The sequence below is a fragment of the Biomphalaria glabrata genome, chromosome 7 (assembly GCF_947242115.1).
Source record: "Biomphalaria glabrata chromosome 7, xgBioGlab47.1, whole genome shotgun sequence".
Classification (NCBI taxonomy): Eukaryota; Metazoa; Mollusca; class Gastropoda; family Planorbidae; genus Biomphalaria; species Biomphalaria glabrata.
Window position 1 is genome coordinate 36,354,933 of NC_074717.1, and position 21,972 is coordinate 36,376,904.

The 21,972-nt window shown below is 36.2% G+C and overlaps 2 protein-coding genes across 6 annotated transcripts in view; both read left to right on the forward strand.

Annotated features, from left to right (window-relative positions):
- Nucleotides 1-777: 777 nt before the first annotated feature.
- Nucleotides 778-20,769, forward strand: LOC129927280 (uncharacterized). 4 transcript variants are annotated; one of them, XM_056035653.1, is made up of 3 exons: nucleotides 779-858; nucleotides 1,567-1,844; nucleotides 17,512-20,769. In XM_056035653.1, the coding sequence occupies exon 3, from the start codon at nucleotides 17,545-17,547 to the stop codon at nucleotides 19,051-19,053; it is 1,509 nt and encodes a 502-aa protein (XP_055891628.1). In that variant the 5' UTR covers nucleotides 779-858; nucleotides 1,567-1,844; nucleotides 17,512-17,544; the 3' UTR covers nucleotides 19,054-20,769. The 4 variants fall into 4 exon arrangements, with proteins under 4 accessions (XP_055891627.1, XP_055891628.1, XP_055891629.1 ...); XM_056035652.1 differs by lacking the exon at nucleotides 1,567-1,844 and having other exon boundaries at nucleotides 778-858; XM_056035654.1 differs by lacking the exons at nucleotides 779-858; nucleotides 1,567-1,844 and adding an exon at nucleotides 6,022-6,121.
- The window catches only part of LOC106057940 (phospholipase A2, minor isoenzyme-like), a 44,581-nt gene continuing 29,128 nt past the window's right edge, over nucleotides 6,520-21,972 (forward strand). Inside the window, exon 1 of one of the 2 annotated variants that reach the window (XM_056035656.1) lies at nucleotides 6,520-6,771. In XM_056035656.1, the coding sequence (XP_055891631.1) occupies nucleotides 6,680-6,771 (92 nt within the window). In that variant the 5' untranslated portion in view covers nucleotides 6,520-6,679. The remainder of the gene's footprint in view (nucleotides 6,772-21,972) is intronic. The other variant, XM_056035655.1, reaches the window with a different exon arrangement.

The window sequence follows — 21,972 nt, forward strand, 5'->3', positions numbered from 1 at the left end:
AACCTTGTTTTTTTAAATGGGCTGGTAAAGAAACAACTGGAGTTCATAAGATACACAAAGGATATATAGTATCGAAGACAGGCTGTGCCAATACAAACGCTTGCGTACAAAAGTTTATTTCAGTTTACCTAGCGGTCGAAAGAAAAAGTTATTTTTGATTGTCTATTTTTTTCTTGTCCACCCAACGTAACCCAAATTTAAATCTTTTATGATTTATCTCCCCTCATTAAGCCATCGGCTACAACGGTGCATATGACTTATTGCATAATAAGTTAAGGGAACGGAATAATTTCAATACTTTTTTTCATTTGTTAAAAATGTAAAATAACTTTATTTGTAGTTATGAGTTTAATGTTTAATGTTAAATACATTTTTGAAAAGTGTAAACATTTTTTAAGACCCTAGGCCGTTTAGAGTACATCTACTAAAATGAGTTTTGTTTATGTTTTTGTTTTGTTTTTATTTTTGTAAAAAACATGACATAATTTTAGTGAACTGTAGACATCAGGAGAATGCATTTGGGCATTTATAATGCAAAGGGGGGAAAAATCGCCTCCCCCCTCCCCTTAAAAGTTCTGGACCTGCTACTTCCGTGTTCATACGATAGGGGGGCAATTATAAACACGAAATCTCCCCTGACGGATGACATCTTCCGGTATGTAAATAAATGTGTGAAAACTAATTTTCTGAAATGAACTTTCTTGCCCACCTGTCGACCAAAACAGATTAATTAACTAAGTCAGATCTATAAAAGAGAGAACCCAAAACATTCGAACTATTTAAGGCCCGATAGAATTCATAAACAAGCAGTCCCCTCTCTAGGGGGCAAAACTCGTGAGGTTTCCTATAGGACAAACGGTGAGTGTAAATACTTTACTTATTTTAGTTTTATAGGAATATGTATGTATACACAACCATCTTCCCCGCTATAACATTATTACTTTATTATACCCGAGAATCGTATCATTTTAAACCGATACCATATCTTTATATATTATTTTATTAATATAACTATGCATGTCTTTATTTGAAATGCTAATTATCTACTCCCTTGTTATATTTTGTTTGGGTTATAGTTTAGCCATTTCTGAATCTTAGTAATTATTGTAAACATTAACTTTGCGGAATCTAAGAACTTGATTCACCGTGCTCTAAGCTCAAAGAGAGCATGTGAGATTAGTTAGCTTATTATTTATTTATATGCCTCATACACATGTGTGAATTTATGGTTCCTTAGTTGCATATTGGTTTGATTAATCTATCAAGCCTTAATCATGGTAACTTTATCACTAGTATTTTATTTTCCCTTTATCCTTAATACATTATCATTCCCCATTTTACTATAACTTTTGCCTATCAACGCAATCACATTCAGATGATTAATTGTGACTGGCATCATCCTAGATTGTATGTTATTACATTTATTGCTGTACCTTCCTCGCTGTTTCCTATCATTGAATTATGTGTACCCTAAACTTTTATGCCTAATGAAATTAAATCTCTTATTTGGATTGATGCCAATGCCTGCCTCTGAATGATCGCAAGGCGTACTCAAAACTTTTTTAGGAGGTTCCTGATCATCCATCATCTCATCAACCTGATTGTTGGTAAATATCATCAACGTAGACTGCATCACCAAGTTTCTCTACTGCTAAACAAACAGCGGCATAACTCTTGTACCAGATTGCACGATAGCGTGAAGACATCCCGAGCTGACGCCATATAGACATCGAGTGACTTATCCTTCTGAGTGACCGCTATAATACGCAGACGACAACACAAAGGTGCCAGCAGCTACTCAAATAAGTAGAAAAGACGATAGGAACACACTCAATCATTCAGTCGTAAGCAATCAATGATAGAAATTAGTTCTACCAATTAATACATTTGTTTCATCACACTATTTTATTTCATTCAACAGATATTCTTGTATAACTTGTACCTCAAACTATTTTCAATTAAATCGACTAGTCTATTCTTATTATTCTATTCTATTCTGGTTCTGTACCTTTGAATGTGTGATCGGGAGATACAACATAAACTTCGCCTTGGAGTTTATCAAACCATTGAATAATAAAATCCTCACGAGTCACATATAAATAAGATCACTGTGTCTGCGCTTGATGTGACAAACTACAAGTAAAAGTAAAGACTGGACATAGGATTATTAGATTAAACATAATAATAACATGATTAAATTATAAACCCGAGAAACTCCCGACAATATCTAGAAGATAAAAGGTAACATAAAATACTACCCATAATCGATGAAATTTGTTAGAGTTAGGGTTAGGGTTAGATATCGATTGAGTTGTGATAACTTGGCTGATTCTGTGTGTCGCCTCGAAGTGATGTCTCTCCGCTTGTAACGTTTCGATATAAAAGTTATTGAACTCTGATTCCATCATATTGTTTGACTTCCTAAGTTTAGGTGCAACGGTTGTTGTTGTTTTTGTTGTCGTCTTAAAGTAAACAGTTTAATCTTTTATTTTATTTTTTATTAACTATGCAAGCCTTTTTTAATTTCATAAAAATACACCATTTTGAAAACAAGTTTCGCCAATCATTACAAAATGGACCATTACCAGCTATATTGACACTCCACTACTTTCAAATGGGGTACACTCTCAATGTAGCCATAAATCTCTTTGTTTACGTAGAAAGTCAACGTTCAGTTTGGACGAAACCAAACAGTCAACAAGCAGAAACAACTTGTGCTTTGGTTGTTTTGGAGGGAATTAAGATTGTAATTATTGTTAGCTTGTAGCTCATTACTTCCTGATATTCGCGCAGAAAATGTCTAAGCTTATCTGTTGAACTGTATTGCGGACCCATGGGTGGATCCGTCGAGTTTTACTTTGCGTAACACAAACTCTCTTTGTGATCTTGTTTTACTCAATCCTATCTTTGTGTTACAGCTTTCTACTTCTACTATCTATAAATATAAAATTCTCTTCATGGCTCAAGAGTTTTAACACTAAGTAAAGGAAAGATCACTCTTTTATTTCAGCATGTCGGACGGGTTAGACTTACCCCATGTAATTTTAGAGGCGAAAAAAAAAAGAGAGGGGGGGGGGGAGAATAAGTAGTATTCCCTCGTCAATAAATTGCAGGGCCGGACTTAACCATTGTGACCAAGAAGTCATGGAAAGAGAACAAGTAATCTACTCTGTATTCACCCGTCACTAAATAGCAGGGCAGGACTTAACCATTGTGGGGCTTAATGCGAAACGGATTTAGCGGGGCCCAGTTTGGGTAGGGATACGGATAATAAGTGAAAATCAAGAGTTTGTATTAGAAAATATATTCTTCTTTGCATTTTATTCATTCTTTACTACGCATAGAATTACTACACGAGCCTTGTGTGTTGCAAAGTCATACAGTTTATCATAAAAATTCTATTTCCAAAATTTAATAATTTATACACCTAGAATTAGCGCGGGTACTACGAAAGTGCGGGACCCACTGCGGTCGCATAGGTTGCAGTGCCCTAAGGCCGCCACTGAAAATAGCGGCGTATGCTACGCCGCCGGTCGACTAGTATCTCTATATTTGAATAGCTCTCTAGAAACTACCTTAGTTTCTCTCCATGTCTAGGTGTCCCTGGGTTCAACTGTAATTAAATCAAACACGTAACAACTCGATAAAAACACAGAAACTTTATTATACTTCATGACACATATCACACGCTGGTCTCTCTTTTTCTCTGAAAACTCACACACTTCCGGTCAATAGCGCATACATTCAAACTGACATATATATGTAAAAATAGATTATATTGTTACGTATTTCTGAATTTTCTGGTTAGATGTATTAGTTGGCACACAAATAAAAACACAGCAAAGAACTTGACGACTAAACTTTCAGTTTCATATAACTTTAATGACTATTAACTCTAACAATTCGTTACTGTAACATGTAGCGTAGAAGACTGTACAATATCTGTCAGTTTACAGTTAGCTATACTTCGTTGCAATTCATCTCTTCACTTCGTTGCAATTCATCTTTTCTCAACTTTCCTCGAGCCGTATTCCACAGAACAGACCGACAAATTCCCAGTGTCGCTCCAGGTCTCCCAAAGCTGAACCAAGTCGTACTCAAGTCTACCGAATCAGAGCCGCACACGTCTTACATCGACTGTATCGACTGTAACGGCTCAAGTCCACTGTAGTTCGCTGTATAGACTTTAACGACAGTAGTCCACTCCAGTTAACTCTACCCTAGTTAACTTGCATCGAGTCGTACACATTTCTCTTCCACAGAGCCGCACACGTCTGTATCGACTGTAACGGCTCACTCACGACTCCATACGACTGACTTTCACATTAACTCTCTGGCTTATATAGAGTCCCTAATCGCTTGTCCAAAGTTGCACAAACACGGCTAGTATCCTCTGGAATAACACGTGAGGAAACGTCACATCCTGTCTTTGTTTATACATGTAGATTCCAGAAAACATTGGCTGCAGTGTCATCTTGCCGGGGTCACAAGTTGTGACCTCTATCTGTCACTGGACATTGCTAGTACTTTTTGGAATAACATGTAAGGACACGTCACATCCTGTCTCTGTTTATATATGTACATTCCAGGGAACACCCGCTGCTGTGTTATCTCGTCGGGGTCACACGTTAACCTCTTCCTGTCACTGGTCATTTGTAACAATATATACACACACAGACATTCATCCGTGACACTTTGTTACATGTATTTTAGTCAAAATAACTTGGGGAGTATCTACCGAAAAACGTACATCTGGCTAAGCTGTGCTTCAAACATTCTGGCTGGCACTGTTGTGGGGGGAAAAAAGTTCAAAATATTTGTGATAATAATCTTTGCTATGGTTGGGTGACTAAGAAATTTAAGCCATTGACAGTTCTTTCCATTTCCTTCCATGTTTCAGTTCATGTTTACAGAGGTAGCCTTAACAGTACGCGGGGAATATGTGTACGATTGGCCGACGGTGACAAAGAACTCTTTCTATCGCGGGGTCCCCCTAAGGCGAGTGACCTATGGCGTTTTCCCCACTCGCCTCACCCCAAGGCTCACCCTGGAGTTCAGAATAAACTAGATTTAAGAATGGGCTATGAAATATATTAAGTGTTGGGAAAAGATGCAACAGACGCTACACATGCCTTGAAAGTAATGGACTTTTCAAAGCAGAGATTCCACTTTATAGCCATCTTCGAGTTTGTAGGAAACTAGTCGACCCGCGGCGTAGCATACGCCACTATTTAGTGACGGATGAACACTTCCTGAAAGACACAGTTTCCAAATGGTGTGGATTTCGGCAAACGACTGCTCGCCAGCATAAACGCCGAAAGTATTTGTGTAGGCAGCGTATTGTCGAGCAGAATGTATGACTGTGCTTCCGTGAGTAAGAACAACGGACAGGGAGTCACCATAGTTATCCCAATGCTCGCAAACAAACCTTACGGCCATCTTGCATAGTTCGAGAGCAACAGTTTCGTCGATGACGTTTTTTCAGAAATATGCAACTGATAGAAATAAACAGTTACCTGATGCAAGTATTTCGACTAAATTGAAAGACTTGTTGACTCCTCGAAATATATGTGAAGCGGTGGCCATGGTTATGAAACGAATTGCAATACGCAGGGGCGAAATCAAAACAAAGCTATAGAAAAAACATGCAACTATTTTTATGATACCAGATATTGACGTGTAAAAATTAAAATACACTCATAAATGTAGTCAAATATAGAATATATGAGATTGGTGATCCTCTTCGACCACGAAGGAGGAGTTTATTATGTAAGGGCGAGAAGGTATATATTCCAGTAGAAAATCACACATGAGTTGGCGTTCAATATAAGTCTTTTTTTCAAACTTTTCATTAACAACAGTTACATCAGGAACATCAGGTACTAGTTAGCCCCGTCAAAAGTAAATGTTACGAACATTGCAATATGGTCATAAAAGTAATTTATGCACGCATGCTTCAAGTAAAATGTTAGGTCTAGGTCGAGGGTCAGGTCCCTAGCAAACTTTACACTGAAATTGCACGTCTCACGTCACACACATGCACAAGCTCCGAGACACACATATAGAGGACACCGAATAATTTTTTTTTTTTTTTTTTGTTATTTTCCACCATAAATTCTCGGTAAGTATTTAGTTCCAGTTTATAATTTTGTTTTTCACTCTTTTGTGATTAAAATAACATTTCTAAAAGAAAAAGAAGGTAGAGGATTTTTATGTTGTAGTCCCACTGTTGTATTACTCTGTAAACTAAGAACACTAATTATATTCAATAATAATAAGAGAATTAAGGTCCTTGAAACTATGCTTATATTTCTTCAACCACCAAGCAGGAGATACGTTTGTAAATTTTAAAAAAAAAAGTGTGTTTTTCAATATTCAATTAATATATCCGTATTGCAAAGTTTTCGTCTAATGGAAAATAATATATTTTTTAAACACGAACGCTATTCCTGGAAGAAGAAAAACACAAAATGAAACTAAAAGTGGTTATCACCCTTTGTCATTGACCCGCTTGTTGGTTGTGTGGCTGTGCCGCGCACAATGGTTAGTAAACGCTAGAAGCTAGAAATCTAATAGTTTTTTCTTCAAAAACTTTGTATAATTTTTTTGCTTGTAGGCCTAGTAAGGAATTAAATTTGTGAATGGGATATTTGATTAAGTATTCTATGTTCTGCAGTAGATGTATTCTTGTTTAGAAACTTCTCTTACCATTGTTGTACTTGTGTTAAGTTACAGTCCTTTCGTTTATTCATTGGAGCTTATTCTGAAAAGGTTGGTCGTCCCTATTACACTATCCTAAACCAAACTCTTAATAATTGTATTATTATATTATTATACCTGTTTATAATAATAATAAAAATAATAGCAATATCTTCGATACCACCTCTAGCATTAACAACCTTAAGAAACCCTATATATATATATATATGGTATGTAGTATGTATGTACTTAGCTGACATAGAAGAGAGCACCTGGTTACTTGCGGCCTCAGAACGTGACAGCTGGATGTCACTCACAAAGGCCGCGGGATACACATTTGAGACCAAAAGAAAATCCGCTGCCGATGACGGACGAAGACGGCGAAAAGAAAATCTAAATCGACCACCTGCGGACAATAGTTATGCTTGCCCTGGATGTGGCAAAATGTGTAGGTCACAGCTGGGGCTGCGCAGCTATGGGAAATACTGCAATCCTCACTGATCTTCGTATTCGAAAACAAGCCTTATTATTATTCTGTATGTACGTATATGTGTGTGTCCGTGTGTGTGTATATTGTTGTGCACCTCGAGAGATAACAGTGCTAGACTAAATGAAAACAGATGAGCTCCTACAGTCTTTACGGCGTAGTATTTTTTTTGCACGTACACGGTCAGATTGTAGTGCCCCCCTAGATTTTAAGTCTATCCTAATGATAATGAAATCATAGTGACAGTAATATACAACCTTTGGGACTGCCAGGAGCGAAGTTTATTGAAAAGAAAGAAACTGCGAATTTTTTTAAATTATGTGGCAACTCCGTAGCAAAAGCCGCCATCTGACAACTTAGTGAATCTTCGTATGGCCTAAAACAGGGGTTCTCAGCCTATGGGTCGCGACCTCCTTGGGGGTCGATTGACAATTTGTCAGGGCTCGCTATGTCTTATCAAAAATTTGGATTTTTTTTTCATTGTAACATGTAAGGCTTGTCAGATAAAAGGATTTTCCGTTGGAATTAACTAAATATATTATTATTCGATGATAGATGTTGAAGACAACTTGATCAGAATTGATTTTGAACTTGTTAGATGTCCGGTAGATATATTAATATAAGTTTAAAAATTGCAGATTTATAGATAATGTGTGCATACTTTATTGAATTAGTAAATATTTTTTTTCCTGGTCAATATAAGCATTTTTATGTATTTGTATGATGTACAATCAACAGACATTTTAAAACCCACAAGATCTATCTACGTGCTAAACGAGGATACGTCAAATATTTTTTTTTATGGTTTATTCAGATTCACTTAAAACAACAGACAAGACTAATAGGTTAACGCATCCACATCCAGACCATTTGAGACTGTTGAACAATCAAGGTTATTGAGAAATAATATACAGTGATCAATGATACATTTAAAATTCAATTTACAAATAATATAAAACGTGAACATCCTTAATATATGAATTAAACATTGTACGTTTTAAAATAGGTTAAATATAGCATCCACAAATTTTGAATTTTAATACGTAAATTTTGTTTAGAAATTTAAACCGCATTGGACAACATGAATGAACTTCAAATGGTAGCAGGGCAGGTAAGCATGGGCCTCCCGTAGTGCTCTGGTAAAAACTCTTGTTGAACGTAGTTCCTCATAGCTCCCCCATGCAGTTCAAGCGACACTTCGTGTGTCTCCCCGCAGCTCTTGTACACTCTCCGTAAGAAATTCTTCTTCTTCTAGCCAGCTTTATTGCTGCTGAGCTGTGAGCTCTTTTGCAGACTGTGCCAAGGAAAAAAAGTGTGCTGTTTTCTTCAGTTGTTCAGCACTGCCATACAGGGTGTTGGTTATGTTGGGCTGTAGTGGAAGTAGGGTCTGCCTAAGGTGGATTAGGGAGGGGCATTCAAAGAGGCCGTAAGACATACACCACTGCTTCCTCTGCCTGCCCCATGAGTTATGTCTTTTGTAACGAAAATAAAATTGACATGCTTCCAACCTTATCTGCTCTCTAGGAGGGAAATGACTTTGAACCGGACACACAGATCAAATGATAAATTCTGTGAAAGAACATATATACATGTCTGTAGACAACATTTCCTCCTACTTTCCAAATTTACTCAGCATCACATTTGCACTTGCCAGAAATCCATTGAGAAAGTTAAAGATTTTTGGTAGACAGAAATGGTTGAACAGTGAAACATTTCTCTTTAATTAAGCCTGCACAAATCTGGATCAAGCTTTAGCCGTCAGATTTCTAATAATTTGCATTACCTTCTTTTTCCATTTGCAATAATATTTTTATTTCTCGAAACAGCTTGCTAGTTATCAAAGTTCAATACAGAAATTGTCACATGTGTGAAATGTGAATATGAAATACTAACGTTAATAGATTCACGTCATAAAGAAATTATTTCATTTATTTGTAATTATATAATAGGGAGAAATATATATTAAAAGAATATAATGTCATACTGTACTGTGATTAAACATTAAGCTTTGACAATGCAAATCAGATAGTTACAATAGTCCTCCAATTGCAATTTTGTAACATCATAGGCTTACTTAAAAACGAAAATAATTTACTGTTGGGGGTCGCGAATAAGTGAGGAATTGTAAAAAGGGGTCGCCGAGCTGAAAAGTTTGAGAAGCCCTAGGCCCTAAGAGATATCTGCCAGGTATTAGGTCAATACATTTTCAGCTGATAGCACAGTTCTCTGTAGGGTCTGTTGTAATTTTGTCAGACTTCCTTTGTCTTCATCTTGGAGAGTAGGTTTACCAATTTTGTTTTATTATCATTTTCATATCTTTTAAAGATATCAGATACTGGCACTGCAATGTCCATAAAAATTCTGGATTTTTCTTGTTTGTTATTAAACATTTGTTTGACATTGGTATCACTATTATTATTGTTGTATAATTATTTTTTTTTTTTTAGAAATCAGAACTAATAGTGTTTTTACTGCCAGAATCGAAATTTGGAATGAAATTCTTTAAATCTTAACACTATCCATTGATGAATTTTCTGATAATGTAACAGATCTGAAGAAGTACCACCCCTTATTATCGTTTTATTTTATATAATTATTGGCATTATTATTGATAATAATACTGGTATTTGTACTGGTTTAGTTATTTAAAACGTCTTTCAAAATCCCCGGCGTTTCCAGGATCGAGGTTCAGTAAAAGATAAACAAAAAATTGGTTGTATTTGTTGTGAGAGTGGTTGAAAGGCTAAGTACGCTTGTACTTGGCTTGTCATGGCTACCTTTGAAGATAGTAGTTGTCCAACAAAAAGCCGATAAACATTCAGATCTGTCTTTTAGATTTACTATCGACTAGCAAAATATTGCTTTTGTTGTTTTTTTCCCTAAGAAGTCGAGATACATTTAGAACTATATTTGTATGCCAGTGACTATTGAAGTAAATTAAGCATTTGAACTTATTATTATTGCATATTTATAGAATGAAAGCCGATTTCTTTTAATCGCGAGTAGGATTGGCGTTTTCCATATTGAATGACACCCTGAAATGAGAACTTTGTTTTAAGATTTGCATGAGTTTTCAGAAGATTTTAATAATTTCAGGAGATTTTCATTTTCATTTTTTTATATTTTATCATTTCAGGAGAATTCCAGGAACCCTTTCATGATAAGTTAAAATAGTTTAATAATTTACACCTAGAATTCGCATCGAAAGTGCGGGGCCCACTGCAGTGGCCTAAGACCGGCCCTGAATGGACCGTATCGCTCTATGCATGCTGTAAGCTTGAAAGTAGCGCTATATAAAAGCTATAATTATTAAGAGTACAATAAGAAATATTTGAATGATATGAAAGCGCTGTAACGCCCTCGGACAGGACACGATCTTGGGACGCACCTACTCCCTTAAATTAGCCGATGTCAGTAAGTGTAATTGCATTTATAGACGTGATCTGTCCGCTCATCTTGTTTCTCAACGAGTTCAGCCATGGACTGCAGATCACATCGAGCCTCTGAGTGTGTTTGCATGTTCCTAGTGTAGTTTTTGTGAGTTATTGTAAGGGCTGTTCGGATTGAGCTATTTAGGGGCTGTTCGGATTGAGTTATTGTAAGGGCTGTTCGGATTGAGCTATGTAGGGGCTGTTCGGATTGAGTAATTTTAAGGGGCTGTTCGGATTGAGTTATTGTAAGGGGTATTCTGATTGAGTTATTGTAAGGGGTGTTCGGATTGAGTTATTGTAAGGGGTGTTCGGATTGAGTTATTGTAAGGGGTGTTCGGATTGAGCTATGTAGGGGCTGTTCGGATTGAGTAATTGTAAGGGGTATTCGGATTGAGTTATTGTAAGGGGTGTTCGGATTGAGCTATGTAGGGGCTGTTCGGATTGAGTAATTGTAAGGGGTATTCGGATTGAGTTATTGTAAGGGGTGTTCGGATTGAGTTATTGTAAGGGGTATTCGGATTGAGTTATTGTAAGGGGTGTTCGGATTGAGTAATTGTAAGGGGTATTCGGATTGAGTTATTGTAAGGGGTGTTCGGATTGAGTTATTGTAAGGGGTGTTCGGATTGAGTTGTAAATTTTAATGGCTTCCTAACCGGTGAGTCTCGGGTTGAAATTTCGAGATTTTGAAGACCTTCCCCCCCCCCCCACACACACACACACACTGAGTCTACCCAACCTGACATTTATTGGGGGAAAGATAAAGTGTTTGCTCGTTGAGCTGGCCTCAAGACAAACTCGTTAACAGAAAAAGAATACCTTTTCACCATCCTCCTTATAGACCGCTTAGTGTGAAAGGTGTAATTTTCTTTTTTGTTTTTATACCTTTTTTAAACAACTGCATTTTTTTTTAAATTCTTCACGGGCTTTTCGCCTGTACATCTTATGCATTTAGTCCATGTTAAATTTTCTGTTTTTAATTTAGTTTAATATTTCGTTAATTGACTGGGTGTATTAAACATAGGAGTAGTTTACAGCAAGAATTTTTATAAGTCTTTATATATATATATATATATATATATATATATATATATATATATATATATATATATATATATATATATATATATATATATATATATATATATATATATATATATATATATATATATATGGCTCCTTTTGTCTCGAAAGGCAATGGATGCGCCCAAGTGAGTCACTGGTTTTGGCTTAATCTTGAGACGGAGCAGAATCTGGTGTGGCTAATCAAGCCAATTCTAGAACGGCAGACTTTCTTTTTTTCCCTCTTGATTAAAGCCGCTTCAATTCTTTTGTTCTCAGCAAGGGTTGTCCCAGCACGCACAGTCTGTCTCCATGCACTCCGGTCTTTGGCTATGTTTTCCCACATACTTTCACTGATGCCTGAGGCTCTCATGTCTCGCTTGCAGACATCTCTATATGTTAGTCTTGGGCGGCCCTTGGGTCTGACTCCTTCCACAAGCTCAGCATATAAGATATCTTTCGGGATTCTACCATCTGGCATGCGGGTGACATGTCCGAGCCAGCGTAATCTTCTTTGTGTCAGGAGAGCATACATGCTGTTCATATTGGCCAATCTCAAAACTTCCTGATTGGAGACATGGTCCCTCCAAGAGATGCCCATTATGCGTCTCAGGCAGCGCAAGTGGAAACTATTCAATCTGTGCTCTTGGTACATGTATGTTGACCAGCTTTCACTGCCATAAAGGAGAGTGCTCACAACACAGGCGTTGTAGACTAGGATTTTGGTCGCTGTGGTCAATTTACCATTTTCCCAGACGCGCTTGGAGAGTTTTGCCAAAGCTGTGGTAGCTTTTCCTATCCTTTTTGTCAGCTCGATGTCTAAGTCTAGGTTACTGACAATTGTTGAACCCAAGAACCCAAATATATATATATAATTGACCTCCCTCATACCATATTGTCTCTGGACATACTAATTTCACCCTCTTTTTTCTTTATATAAAATTTTTAATAAAATTTCAATAATTAATTTAATCAATTAGTTGTATACCGAGTTCAAACCATAGTCTAGTAACTCAATCCATATATTTTATTTTATTAAATGTAAGTCTCAAAGACGTCACAGTACAGCATAATAAATCTAAACTACATTATTCAAAAATGTTACCGTTAAATTTGTTTTTCTAATTGTAAACAGATTCGGGAAAAGCTAATGAAGTTTGTTGGTACAAATTTTATCAAATATGATATAACCGATTATAAGCATTGTTGTTTTTTCTGCAAAATAATTTTATATTTGTTGTAGGAACTATAGCCAGTGTTCCCTTAGCCTCTATAGCTAAATCCAGAACTGTATATAACTAGTCAGCATATGAATAACTTCCACATGTTACCTTGATCGAATATAAAATAACAGTAATAGTTGCGCTTTTCTGTTGACCCTGACCTATTTATTTTATTGTACACATATGATTTGGATTTCTACGAATTCCACGAAATGCGCAATGGGGAAATGAAATACGTGAGGCGTGGTATGTTCGAGGGGACGTTATCTATACCTGGAATATAAACCATGTAGCCCAGAAACTGAAAGCATGTCGTTCTTTGGTATTGAAAACCCGGATATAAACCCAATCATCAGGCGTTGATATTGTAAAGATGTAAAAATATTTTGTTAATGTATTTCTCGAGTTTTTATCTTTTTAATCGGTAAAATGGCTTCCAACTCATGGGCGCCCGTTGCACCCCCTTGGATACTGAGTGGCCAAATTCTAGCCATTTTTTCGCACCATCAAATCAATTAACTTTTAAGTAGCAACTGAATAAGTAGTGCTTCCACTGGTTAATGTAGTAGTAGATTAGCCTAGCCTAGGCGTATCAGGAATGGATGACCAATGTACGTGCATGCCTCTGAATTCTTATTAGCCACATTTTAGCCAATTTTTAAAATATTTTATAATGAAATACATCTTCCAGATCTGTTTTGTTTTTATTACGTAGATGTAGATTTAGTCAGAATCCAGGGGGGTGCAAGTGCACCACCATGTACCCCCCCCCCCCCTGCGGGCGTCCATGCATTATTGATTCAAGAGTTTAATAAATGAATGTTCAGGAAATTGTTGCGCATCATCTTCTAAGTCAAAATCTAAAGGTCTATCATTGGAATATTATAATGTGTAGTAGTGCCTCCACTGAAGTACAGTTGTAAAGATATGCTATTATTGTAACTAGAATAGGCTAATTTTTAGTTCATGTCCGACCATGTACGACTTCTTCTAGGCTTGCAATTCTTTGCTCTATAAAGGGTGTCAATATTCTATAGCATGTTAGTCGTGGGTTAGGGTTAGGAAAGGTCCTGGATTGCAGATGCCTTACACAACAGTAGTAGAAAGAAGGGTGAAAGTACAAAGGATTGGCCTCTTTAGTCACACAAGAAGTTGCAAATGGAAAAAATCGTCTCGAGACGTCAAATGCCACAATTACTTTTTATTAATATTTAATTAAGGTCTAGAATATTTTGTTTTGCCTAGGAGGAGAAATCCTTGCCAAGTTTCTTTCGATGTGATAAATGTTCTAGTTTCTTTGAACAAAAGTAAAAAGTGTAAATGTATTAACGTCTTGCGGTCGGTGTCAGCGCTCGATAAAACAGCAGGTGAAACACATCCACCAGTTTACAAAAGAAGAGATACAAGACAGTTCTTCACATGCCAACGTCCAAGTCAAAACGTTGATTTGGATCAACGAAGCAATGGAAGCAGCAAGAAACCAAAAATTCATCATGAATTAACTGCATTTGCTGAGTATTTTAGTGAAGAAATTGTTGATATTACGGACACTGAGCAGATGTCTTTGAGTGTTCGTTTTGTTGATTGCGATTGTATTCGACTTCATTGGTTTAGTTCCTGTGGTTCAGAGAGATGCACTGCATGTGTCTAACGTCATTGTACAGTCTAGACATGGACGAAATACTCGGAAAAGGCTGGCCCTGATAGCTAGTATTCTTTTTTCTCAACTGTCCCTAGCGATAGCGTTGGTGCTAAATTTACCTCATTTATGTGAGACACAATGAACTGAAAAATACGAATCCATTCGAGCTTTTAGTCTCAACTTAGAGATCCTTGACTGTTTGGCGGATCTTAAAATAACGACTGCAAGTGAAACCAAACAAACTGCAGACATGTGAACTAAATGTCTCTTCTCTTGTTTCTGATTTGTCTTTTCATTGTTTTTAATTAGTCATCTGTTCTTGAACTAGTTTCCACGGTGTTACAGTCTTTCCAGTTTAACATAGTGGCCGCTCAACAGCACATCCTTAATTGCATAATCAAAAACCAACTTGACCATCCTGGGGAACACATCAGAGATGTCATCTTGAGGAAGGAGAGACTGCTGGCAGAAAAACCTGATACCGGATATTGAATTGCTGCTGCCGAGAATTCGCAGTCAACAGACACACTTCGAAAAAACAACACATGTTTGGATTTCGGGAGTTATTACAGAACACGGCTTTACATTACATAACTTGATTCTTACATTTCTTCATTACGTCTCGCTTTTCGAGCAATAATAATGTTCAGTTCAACTTGTTTTGTCTTCATCCTAAAAGATGCAACGCAAAGAAGAATATCAGAACTGCAAGATAAGCGCTCATCGCCAGCTTGTCCATCGCGACGAAAAGCAATGCATTAGTATTGACAGTTTAGGCAACCACAGTCAACGTTAACAGTTTATGTTCTGCTCGAACGTAGGGAAGCACGGGCCTCACGGATAAATCTAACAATGTTGTTCAGTGAATACTTTGTTCACGTTTTTAGTTTCTTTTTTTTTTCTTAATTTCATGAACAAGAAGTATTTACTGTGCACTTAATATCGATTAGGTATGAGGGCCCTAACAGAGGGCAGTTCTTTTCTTTAATATTACAACAAGAAAGTTGAGACTACGACTTTGAGCCATGGGTGGCAGCTTGCACCCCCCTGCAAAAAATCCTGCGGGTGCCCATGTTTCCAATATATTTTTCTTATTTTATATATAAACGACTATTGCCTACATTGGTGACAGAGGCGTAGTGAGGGAAAGCAAAGGGGGCACGATGCCACCCTCAGAGGGGCGAAAAAAAACTAACTAACTAAATCTAACTAACATTTTCACATAGAAATGATTACTTATTGCATTACTTGAACTGCCTTGTGTGAGTATATATATATATCTTCGTTGCCCAACCATGCGGTACACCACGCAGCAGGCACGCTGAATCTCTAACCCTCGATTTAAAAGTCATGGAAAGATTACGCTTTTATTTCTGCAAGTTGGACTAGAGTTATCCCACGTAACTTTGGCGGAGACGGAGAGCGAGGCTCAGAAACAAAGAGGGGGGTTATGCTAATCCGCGGGTCGTCTCGTTTCCTTATTGTTGTCCGGATACACAAAAAAGCTTTCTATTTATTCGTTTGGTATGAATCTCTTCTATAGTGGCAATGATCCAGTATTTGAACCTTGCCCTGGACTAGGAAGTGTCCCATTCAGAAGTACTTTATGAAATGAACAGAGTATATTAACATGCCTACTAAAGTCCTATCATATTTTTTTGTTAACTACATGTTGATTCGTGTTGAGCAGCTGTTCAATACTATTAAGAAGTCGAATATCAACATGGTACGAACAAAGTTCTGTTCGTCTTGCTGCATTATGTTTGAATACAAACATGTTGGTTACTCTTCAATATGTAACACAGTGATGCTAATGTCAATGCAATTTTTCATAAAGTTCATGTATGCAGCGCTGAAGCAGGAGGTTTTTCCCCTGCATCTGAACACGAATGTACATCCCTGATTCTTGAAACAAAATCTACCTTAAAAACAGCTTACTTTTCACTCACAAGCATTCTTTAAATATATTTTTTTTTGTTGTTGTTGATAAAATTAGATTTTTAAACTGTTTAACAATAGATTCCATTTTTTTTTTACAGTTCCTCTTATCAGCTTTGAAACTCTTCATGGGTTCAGTATCCTAGGACACGGATCTCGAAAACAGTTTTAACGATTTTCTTATTTCACAGTTTATGTATTTCTTTTGGGAAAAAATAGCTGATTGGCCTCACAGGAAAAAATCTGGTTTAACCGTTTACATTTTTTTTTCAAATATAATAACCATAAATTTAAATTTGGCCTGCAGATGTGTATTTTGAACGCACGTCAGAGGGAATTCCCGATTATATCCACTAAAGAATTAAATAAACAAATACACGTTAAAGGAACATATTGAGCACCGTTTTATATAGAACTTATTTATTTAGTATAGTTCCATGGCTTAAACCAGGGGTTCTCAACCTGTGGGTGGCGACCCATTTGAGGGGTCGATTGATGATTTGTCAGGGGTCGCCTAAGACCATCGAAAATATGGATTGTATTTAGTGTATTCTTCTATTGCTGTGTATGTTATGGGGGGGGGGGGGGTCGCGGCAGAGTGGGGGTTAGTAAAAAGGGTCGCCGAGCTTTAAAGGTTGAGAACCGCTGGCTAAAACAAACTAGACTCTCCTATATTCCATACCATTGTTTTAATTACATCCAGTTTTCTAATCTAGGTTATTGTCTTCTTATGTTTTTAAGTCTGGATATCCGCCCAGTCTCAGTCAGTTTCCAGCTTTTAAACCCATGTAGAAAATGAAGCTAATAGACACTTGTAGGCATTGAAAATAATGCATTTTAGTTTCTTGAGCTCTAAAGTATAAGTGAGTTCTACTTCTAATGGCAACAGCTTTTTACACTTTAGCGTTAAAGACCAATACGTGACTTACAGGACTCACTTCATGTTTTGAAAATCAATTTTAGAAGAGTACAAGCTTTACACTATTGGCACAAAAGATGTTAATACATACACTTTTTTCTTTATCTCAACAGGTTAAAGTGTTTACTGCTGAGTGCTTAAAAATTATGAAAATGAACATCCATTTCCTACAAGAGTTATTACTTGCTTTACTAATTGTGTCTACCGTCCATTGTGTTAGTAAAAATGACTTTGATTCCGCAGTGGCTGCGACTGCCAGAAAATGTCAGATCACATTTAAAGCCTGCCGTGAACAGATAGCTTCTTTGAACGAATACTACAAAACAAATGAATTCTGCAAAATGTTTTTGATTGGATACATTGACGATGTAGACCCGTTTGATTGCATGGTCAGTAATGGATTATGCACTAGCGATGAGTTTGACGAATTGATAGGCGTCGCTTGTGATGGCAACTTTAAGACGGATTTTTCCGACAGCGAGTATGAGAATTATTTCTATCACGCCATAGACTCCACGTCTGCCGGATGCCAGGATCAAGTATTGTTCTGCATAAATATATCTGTCGTAGCAACAGTGTTGAAACAAGAAGAGAAATTCTGTGCGTTGTTCGACCTGGATATCAACGGCATCAATTCTAGAACATGTCTGACTCAAGCCGGACACTGTTCTGTCGCGGAATTTCTTCTCTTAAAAACTGCTGCCTGTGACTTCAACGAAAAGACAGAGACGCAAGGAGTAAGTGACACACTCCTTATTACAAGCCAATCTTGCCAGTCGGCTATTGAGAACTGTACGGTTTTGAATCAGACAGCTTTTTCCTCAATACGTAACAAAGAATACTGTGAACCTATGGCTTCGAACACTGCTATGTCGTGTTTGGTTGGTTCTGACAAGTGCAGTGACTTTGAGTTTCAGTTATTAAATAATGAAGCTTGCGAGAATAGAGATGCTTTTTCTAAATTATCCTCTATGTGTATACATACTGTCGAAACTTGTGCCGCGATATCACCATTGGCTCAATATTTGTTTAAAATAGAAGAATACTGTGATCTGTTTGAAATGAATTTTAATGGTGTTAGTGCCTATCAGTGTTTGGTCGAGATAGGGTTATGTACAGACTCAGAATATTACGCTCTACGTCTGGCAATGTGTGATGATCCTGGTTCTCAGTTTATACTCGATAACGCCCTCTTGTATGTTTTATTAAGGTTCGCGAGTAAGCCTTGTCAGAATAATGTTGTCGATTGCATTTTCAAATCGATTATTGCAACTCTTTTGAAAGCTGACAACCAGTATTGTCAGCTCATGACCTTTAGCACAAACAACAAAAACGCCAACACCTGTCTCCAAAACTGTTCCAGCACCGAACTAGACTACTTTCGTCGAGCGTCATGTGACACGTCACTGGCGCAGCTACAACCGTCAGCGTTTACAAAAGCCGTCATGTCGACCTCACAGCCGTGTAAAAATCAAATAGAAAACTGCGCTTTCGGCAGCAATTTGGCTTTCGCCTCGATTCAAGGTGGACAGTATTGCAAGATCATGAACAAATATCAGGCAGGGGCGGAGACCTACGCTTGTTTAGTTGGTAGCGGTGGGTGCACAGACAACGAATATCAGATTATGGAAGACGCAGCTTGCGACAATGAATAAATACATAGAACGAGTCTGGGAAACGGGAGAGGTTAATGTATATTTAAACTGAATATTCATTCTCTGATAATATGATGCTCTTAATAAAAAATCTTAAACAGATTTTTATTACCGTGTTAAATTAAATGCTTTTTTTTTTTGTTTTTCATTCATCAATTTTATTCGCTGATAAAACGAACTGTTAATGTTGTGTTGTTGTTTTTTTAAACTTCATATTTACAAATTCAAATTCTCACATTATGTAAGACATGAACTTTTTTAATGCTACCATTTTAATAAACAGTTACAATAATTTCTCAAAACAAATAGATCTCTAGCGTACAATTAAAGACATTTCAACTTTTATAAGATAGAAATAAATAAAGTAAAAACAAAATTAAGATAATCTTAGTGGTTCAAGGGCTCACATATATCAGTTCTTATCTTGTTTAAATCGATAGATAGCTAGATAGACAGACAGATGGACGAACAGACAGGCATTAAATACAGTAGAACAAAGAACTTTTTTTAAAGTGCTTCCTGTGTGGCCTACTATTACTATTTATAGAGAGCGAAAGATGTTCCTAACATTTAAGGTACATATTTATTTTTTTAAAAAAGCTTATATCATTTTGCATTTTATCAATGAACTTCGCACAGCCTAGGAGGTAGGCCTATCATTCCACAAATAGTTTATCGTATTAATATTGGCTGTGTACTGTATGTAAATGATGAGTTTAAAGCAATTCTCCTATTCGGTTGGAAATAGAAAAATTATATGGCATGGACCGAACCGCGCCGGAATGTTATAATTGTCACAAGGGATATATCAACCGACCCTGTCTATCTGTGTGGTAAAAACGTTTGTGCGTGTCATTTCTCCCACACCCAATCTCGGATCATGCTGAATATTTTACCTGACAGCACAAGTATCAATTTAAAAAAAAAATTAGTTTCCAACTGGTCCAGACAAGTGATAGGATCATAGAGTATTGAGAAAGCTAAAGGACTAAATATAATTTTTTATTCATCATTCTCGATATGATCATTTTTTGTTGTTGTTTTTTAATTGTTATGGTTGTTGTTTTTGTTTTGGTCACCATTTGTCTGTATATTTTTTTAAGTCCTCTTACTTATAGAAGCTGAAAAGATTTTCGTTTTGTTTTGTTTGGATGTATTGATTAATTTTGACTTTAAAACATTTAATCTCGGGGGGAGGGGGCAGGGAAGCAGTCACACAGAGAATAAGAGTGTGATAAATGTGCATTGGATTGTATGATTATTGACAAATCAGATAGAGGCATTTCATTGTAAATGAGTGATTTAATTAAATCTTTCGGCTCGCTGACTGGAATGTTGAGTGCCTTGTTTAATATTTGTTGAAATATACGAGAACCGAATTACATAAATAACACTCATTTAGTCACTGATCTAAAATAGAAGGTCAGTTTTCATTGATCACCAATACTTCATTGATTATTGATATTTCGTTTTCAGATATTATTTAAGATCAGCATTAACCTGTACAAAATGTACATTAGTTTTGAGATAAGCAATGTCTGTTAATTCTCATGGCACCTTATTCGAATCTTATTATTTTTTACTGCCCGATGTAAATTAAATCATTATATATAAAAGCTTATATATGAAAAAAAAAGAAATTTGCCTCATAATCCAGTATAACTATAGTTAAAACTATACATAACCACAAATAAAATTGTATTCGCTATATTGTCACATGGTTTTACTTTTTGATTTGTAATGTTTCATTTGTTTGTAATCAAATGTCCCCATTTCCAATCTTACTTCTAAATATTTAAGAACCGCTCATGCATCATATAAGGTTGTAGATCTATTAGTGTGACCTCTAGAAATGTATGCTTCCTCTTCGTTCCATCTTATGGGCTTGGTTTCAACTCTAGCACTTTCCACTTTTATTTATAAAACTTATACCAACTCACTCTTGTCTGTCTGTCTGTCTGTCTGTCTGGTAAAAAGTTTGAACCTGTTTTTTCTCCCATTTTCCATTCTCGGATCAATTGAAACTTTGCACAATTATTCATTGTACGGTAATTGTACCTGACAAGACATGAATCAATCATGTATTATAGATCTGAAACAAATAATTCAAAGAATTATCGCAGTAAATATGAGCGCCTATTAATCTAGATCTCAAATTTTGTATTATAGAGCTTTTATTTGATGCCAAAAAAGCAACATAAATCCTATCAAATATTTTCATATTTACTTAAGATGTGAAGAATAGTCTGAGATTGTAATAAGGACGTTTGGGACACTAAATGGCTATTCTTTTCTCCACCCCATTTTATAGATACGATGATTTGCACTGTCGTCTCGGGCGTGGCCGGTGTTGCATGCTAGTTGACTTGTATTCATACAGTCTTTGAAATAACCTTTGCATTAACATACAGTCATTGAAATAATCATTACATTAACATATAGTCTTTGAAATAACCTTTGCATTAACATATAGTCTTTGAAATAATCTTTGCATTAACATACAGTCATTGAAATAATCATTACATTAACATATAGTCTTTGAAATAACCTTTGCATTAACATACAGTCATTAAAATAATCTTTACATTAACATATAGTCTTTGAAATAATCTTTACATTAACATATAGTCTTTAAAATAATCTTTACATTAACATACAGTCATTAAAATAATCTTTACATTAACATATAGTCTTTGAAATAATCTTTGCATTAACACAGTCATTGAAATAGTCTTTACATTAACATATAGTATTTGAAATAATCTTTACATTAACATATAGTCTTTGAAATAATCTTGCATTAACATACAATCTTATAATATTTACATTAATATACAGTCTTTGATAAAATCTTTAATTTAATTATCTATTTATATATATAATTCTTTTCCTCGCCCAACCTTGCGGACATCACGCACT